Genomic DNA, 6,710 nt, shown 5'->3' with positions numbered 1-6,710 from the left:
CATACGTCAAGCTACAGAAAATAGGAATGCATAAAATTGTCTCGATTGGTTCAAAAATCATTATATTAAATATAATAATAAAATGTGGCTTTCATTGTATTTGCTGCTTGGGTTTTGAATCTGCAGTACACTCAGGTCATGTTTTTCACTTCTCTTCAACCACAGTAACTATTCATTTTACAAACAGATTTGTCATGCTGCATGACAATGACATACAGGTGAAATTGTGTCTAGCTGTGCATAAAAATGTACTTCACGGTAAGGGTAAACAGCCAAACATGAAGATAGGATAACAAATGCAATCTAGAAATCCAAAACCAAGTTAGTATGGATGTGATGCATCATTGGTGTAGCAGCATCAATGTAATTTATAAGTGTACAACTTAACAGTCAAATAAAACACTAAGCAGCCCTGCTCTTTAAAAGCTTGCAAGTTAAACCTTGTAAGCCACAGAGAGGAAAGTGGATGCTGATGGATGATAATTACCACAGTGAATACCATGACTGATACATGAGTTATTGAAGAAGCATCTTGTTAATTTCTCTTTTAAAAGAATAATAGATTAAAATTAGAATAAAAATGGTAAAGACTGGGGGCCACAGGGAGGCCAGCAATCCAAAACTTATGCAGACATAAAATATCTGAGATAGGAAGGGCATTTCCAAACTGATACCTGTGAGCATTATTTCTTGTCAAAAACAGTGGTGTGAAATTAGGTTATGCAAAACTGATGACTGATGGCCTTGTGATGAAATAAATAAAATGAGTGAACTGAAATGACCTTTATTTAATCCCAAAATAGTATCATGCTTTTACATTTTTTCAGAGTTTTCTCTCTAAAAAGGATCTTTGAAATAAATCCACAGCGCTCCAACTGGATGCATAAAATGCTGGGTTACAAATAAGAATAGGAAGTATGTAGTATATTTTATACATGTCCAGTGGAATCTGAAGATCCAGTGTGATTTTTTTTTTTTTGGTGCAGTGTGCATTGAAGTCATGACTTTGTTTCTGCAAGATAAGACTATGGAGGTCATGTTGTACCTTCAGTTAATGCAAAATGAGACTCTGTAACTTTTGGATAAACCAAATAGAGTAAAAAGAGCATTTAGCACCCATACTCAGCCCTGTGTCCCTCACGCCAATTTACTGCTGGGTGCAAAAAGGTAGTGCTTATTACCTATGAAGTCTAAAATGGTCTTGCTTCCACTTTTCCTGGACTCCGTGGAGCTCCACTAACAAATGCGCTTAGAAGGAACTTCACTCTAACAGCAAAGACAGCAGTAGCAGCAGCTAAGACATTCATGCTGACATCAAAAGCCTTCCTTCTCACAAAATACTCCAAACCCTAAATGTCAGTGTTGCCAACTCTCATGACTTTTGGCATTGCTCTTAAGGTCTATGCTTCAGGAACGTGAAAAAACGAATGTTGCTTAGTTATGTTTGCTCCTGCCATTTTTTTAAATGTAAAAATCTCTCACTGATTGCAGTAACAGTTTCTCATGCTGAGAAGCCTATATGATTGGAAAAGATTAGAGATTCATGCCAGCAACCCCAACTTTAAGCTTCTGTTTTCTGGTGAGAGTCTTAAAAGGTTAAGATCAAGAATTGCTCCCGCACACTTCCTTAACCCACATAAAACTAAAATTGTTCTTTTTGCAGTCACAAGTTCACATCCTAACCAGTGGCTCTGCGTTGCTCCCAGTCGGTTTCACCGCAGGAAGTCACAGTTGGATTCAATATAATCTAAAGTGAAAAATGGGGTTTGCGGCTGCATATTTGGCAAAAAGACATTCTCCAACGTATCAGCAATTGAAAGGACAGCAAAACTGCAGAAGTTAACAATGTGGCATCAGCATTTTGTAACAAATGAAACAGAAGCACAAAACCCTATCTTTCTACATTTACTAGATTCTCTCACTTACTAGGCTACACAGAGCATTCACACAATTAAAAATGCCAGTATTTTTTAACCTCAGTAGTACCAAAAGCTAGACATCTAACACCATACTTACATATCAAAGTAGCCTGACTTTCAAACGTGTGGAGCACACAAAAGATCTATGTGCCCATCCGGTGAAATGGTCAGGCCGCAGGATTAAAACAAACAAAAGGAAGGGGTTTTGTTTTGGGGTTTTTTTTTGGTTTTTTGTTGGGTTTTGAGGGGGGGGCGCGTTCTTGACACAAGCACTGGAACAGGCTACCTAGAAAAACTGCGGGATCTCCATCCTCAGAAACTTTCAAGCACAGATTGGACAGACACTTTGTCTAGTTAAGTCAGGGACGATCCTGCCTTAAGCAGGCACCTGAACTAGAGGATTCGTTAGGTCCCTTCCAGCCCTACTTTCCTATGATCCTATAAACTTCTGGAGCTCAATGCCATAGCGCATTATGAAGATCAACCCAATAATCAGGTTTACAAAGGGACCAGACAATTTTAAGGACAGGTCTATCCAATGCTATTAAACACAAGGGAAGGAACCTAAACCCTTCGACTCCTGGTAGTTTTGAAGGTTATCGCCCTACGCATATCCTGTTTCTTATGCTGTCTTGTGGAGCTACTTGCCACAGTTGCAGACAAGGTCCTGAGCAAGATGGCCCTTTGGACTGACCTTGTGCAGGAATTTGTATGTTCTTACATGTAGCTCCTCGTGAATTCCATAAGAGCTGGCATTCATAACCATGTTATAGATTATTAGACCCCAACTATTAAGACACCAGGCTTAAATTTTTTAATCTAAGGTTTAGAAAGCACTCTAGTTCTCCTTGTTTTCCACTGATGACATGCAAAACACAAGTAGTGCCCTGCATTATAACCATAAAATTCATCCTCTATCATAAGATTCTGCTACTACACAGTACTGGTTCACATATGGCTAGATTAAGTCTCATTTGTTGATTTGTTTAAAAGACTTGGCTTTGAGAAAAAAAATAAAAGATGCCATGCATTCCATGGAAAACGGGATGTACAAGAATCTTTATGGACTAACTCCATGGTACCGTGGGCTATTTCCAGAGCTGTGACCTTACAGAGAGGTATAACTAAATTGTTTTAATATTTTTACATTTTAATTTCCTAACTGAGTTTGATGGGCATACAAATAAATCAGTATCCAGGAAGCAACAGGTAGCTCATGGCCCACAGGCTACTATAAACTCGTGGGAACCTAAAAGATGTATGAAAAAGTGAGCTACCGTATTGACTCAAATTAAGATGAGGTGTTTCCCCCTCCCCTCATTTAACATGGGGGAGAACCCCTCATCTTGGAATTGAGGATGAGATGGCAGAAGGCAGGCATCTGCTGCCCCAACCCACAACCACAGCAGCTATCTTCCTTCCCCCCCTCTCCAGCCTCAGGCACATAAAACAAAAAAAGAAATGTTTGTTCACTTCTTGAGGCTGTGTAATACATTAAATCTATAGGAAGGGTTATGACCAATAGATAACAAATATGATTAGCATCAAGAGTGCCTAGTAGGATTTTTATTTTATTTTGTATGAGATCTAAAACTAGTAAAAAGGTGAGGGACTATAAAACCTAGAGACTGAAGTCATCCCTAATCACAGCACAAATATAACACCTCATGCTCCAAAGAAAGTAGCCCAAGAAGCAAAAGGGTACATCAGACCCATTTACATATGAACTAATATGAATTATGCTACCACCAGTCTTATTCTGAACCTATAACATGAGGCTTTCTTATTCAGAATTTATTAATTTATAATTGTTTTCACTGGCTGCAAACAGACGAATCTCTTCACATTGTCCAAATTGCCCCTTGCCCCAGTTACAAAACATTAATTGCCTTCCTTTACTGCAAGTAGGGATAAATATAAATATCAGACAGGAACTTGTGTGACATTAAAAGGTAATAGGGGAAGAGAAGGACTCCTCCTAATATAAAACCTCAAATATATGTCCCTTTTGAAGAACAGGAACATACAACAAAAAGTGACTAATTTAAAAATTTTGTTGTAACAAGGCTGTTACAGAATGTTGAATGTCAGAACTTTTTTATCATCATTTACAGAGATTTTTCTACTGCTACTCTTATTTTTTGATGATTAATTTGATCAGGCAGAAGATCAACACACCAGGTATAACAGGATAACTTGCTCCCTTTTTCCTCTGCACATACCTGCTTGCTAACACTCACTTCTGGCTTTGCTGAGGTTCTGCCATGACCAGAATACACACTCTGACAGAGCAAAGGGGACACTGTACAAAAAGGTTTCCCCAAGCCACATGCTGGAGAAGACAACATGTGAATATGAACTCCCCAGTGCATAAGGCCAGAAAAGTGAAAGAGGCCATCAAGAAAACAGTGTAACTTGCAATATGAATTGTGCTGTCATAGGATTAAAGCAAACAAACCGAAACACAGAAGGAAAAAAATCCTTCTGATCTCCCTTTGTTATAGGATATTTAAGGATTACCTGCAACAATAGTAGACACAACATTTTCCAATGGAAGAATGATTTTCAAGTTGAAAACATCCCTTTAATCACATTTTCTAAGTGCAAATGCACGAAAGGCACTATAAATTTTAAGTAGTTCCAATACATAATAAATAAAGCAGCTGATTCACTGAAATTTTAAAATCTTCTACTACACATGTGCAATCATATTTTAATAATAACATTAAATACTTAAAGGTAAGTATATTCATACTGGCAAATCTAACATTTTAATTGATATGACAGCCCACTTGTTTCAAGGGAGCCATTTTGGTTTATGGAAAGCATATTTAAAAACTGTCAAAACATATGTGCCTACAATTGTGTAACAGAAATTAGATGCATTAAAAACAATGTTAAGTTTGAGGTATGTTCTCTTTAAACAAGAAAAATCCTAGATAAGACCAAAAGGAACCATTTGTTTCACCCCCTGCATAATATAAGCCATGCAATTTTGTCCCGTAAATCCTGCATCAAGTTTGTATCAGGAGGTTGAGCTACACAGCTAAATAAATATTCAATTCAGAAAAATGCCCGCATAAAAATAATCTAATTCAGAGCTACGGCTCAAATTTACAAACGGATGCACCCTTAACTCAACAGTTGTGCACAAGAACAGTACACCACATCCAGAGTGGAGCAGGATGTTTTTACAGCACAACACTAAGAATTAAAGGGACATCATCAAGGGATTATATTCCTCCATCGCGGTTGCCACATAAGTAACTGCCAGCTATTATTTTGCTTAATAAACCATTGTACAGGTTTCAAATTAGTTTTACTCTGTGCTCTGCACATTTACGACCAAACCAAAAAAAATTAAGTAGGATTGTGTAAAAGTCTTTCGAACAACGCCAGCTTTTGCACTCATTTATATCAGAAAATCGGAATCCTGTGACGAGCACAGTAGAAGATATTTAATTAACAGAAATTAATTTGAAGTTGTACTAAATTTAGCCACGTTCATGTTTTAGTAATACTGACTTGAATTCTCTGTCCCACATTTTGACGGCACCAGGTCAAGAGCCTGAAACTATAGCAAGATGATGTGTCTAAGAACAGTTAGTTACTTGCTATATTTTGTTCTATCAGCACATTTTCAAACCAAAACTAGGAATAATAACTAGGAACAATAACTATTATTTTGTGTTTGCAACAAGGCAGGAAAGAATGTGAAGCATAATAAGCTTGTTTTTTCCAGCAATCAAAGGGATGCACACCCTGTTTCTAATGTGATCAATGAAAAATGCAATTTCTACCAAAGTTGTGCATAAACCCCCCTGGTCCTACACGGCTACATACACATATACACACACACAGACAAACACACACACAATTAATGGTGAAACCACTATGGCTTGATTCTGCTGTCAGCTTTTATAAAAGCTTTTTTTTTTTTTTTTTTTTCTTTTTTTAGATGAAACCTCAACTTAAATTAGACCTGCTCAATCTTGCCCTTGTGCCAAACTGGACGCATTCATTTGGAAGCCAGGGGTGCCAACTCTGACTGAAGCTATTCCAGGAGATTTCTTTTGTTCCTTTTTCTTACAATATCCTCTTAAAATCCTTTTTTTTTTTTTCTTTTGGTACCCTCTTATAATCTCCCTTTTTCTTAAAACATCCGATTAAAAATATCTTTTTGCACTTTTTCTTAAAATATCCTCATAAGATCTCCCATTTTTTCTTGAAACATCCTCTTACAATCTCCCTTGTTCTTCAAACATCCGATTAAAATCTTTTTCTCATTTTTCCTTAAAACATCCTCTCAAAATCTCCCTTTTTAAAAAACATCCTCGCTAAATCTTTTTCCCCCCTTTTCTTAAAACAACCTCTTAAAATCTCCCCTTTTCTTAAAACATCCACTTAACAACTTTTTTCTCTTTTTCTTAAAACATCCTATTACATTTTTTCCCCTTTTTCTTATAACAGCCTCTTTAAATCGCCTTTTCCTTAAAACATCCTCTCAGAATCCTTCCCCGCCTTTTTCTTGAAAGATGCTACTCAAACTGGTCCCCGTTGCCCGGGATGGGGGGAGGGCGGACACCGCCCCCCCGGCAGGTGCGCGCAGGCGGCAGGTGCCCCGGAGCCCACCTTTCCTCCGGACCGGCATGCTGGCTCCGCGCGGGAGGCAGGTGCTGCGCGCGGCCCGTGGAGCGCTTCGCCCGGCACCGTCCACACGTGAGCCCCCGGCACTAGTTGGACGCGCTCTCGGGCCGGGGCCGGGGCCGGGGCCGGGAACAGCCCCGCTCA

General features: G+C 38.5%; 1 protein-coding gene across 3 annotated transcripts in view; it reads right to left on the bottom strand.

Annotated features, from left to right (window-relative positions):
* The window catches only part of LOC102369425 (disks large homolog 1-like), a 97,486-nt gene extending 90,782 nt beyond the window's left edge, over positions 1–6,704 (bottom strand). For all 3 annotated transcript variants that reach the window (XR_325090.3, XR_325089.3, XM_006034963.3), the window contains exon 1: positions 6,552–6,704. Coding sequence is in view for 1 of the 3 variants with exons in the window: in XM_006034963.3 (XP_006035025.1) it covers positions 6,552–6,570 (19 nt within the window). In the remaining 2 variants the exon portion in view is untranslated. The remainder of the gene's footprint in view (positions 1–6,551) is intronic.
* Positions 6,705–6,710: the final 6 nt, after the last annotated feature.

This window comes from Alligator sinensis, unplaced genomic scaffold, assembly GCF_000455745.1.
Source record: "Alligator sinensis unplaced genomic scaffold, ASM45574v1 scaffold716_1, whole genome shotgun sequence".
Lineage (NCBI taxonomy): Eukaryota > Metazoa > Chordata > Crocodylia > Alligatoridae > Alligator > Alligator sinensis.
This window is presented reverse-complemented; position numbering and strand designations above follow the sequence as displayed.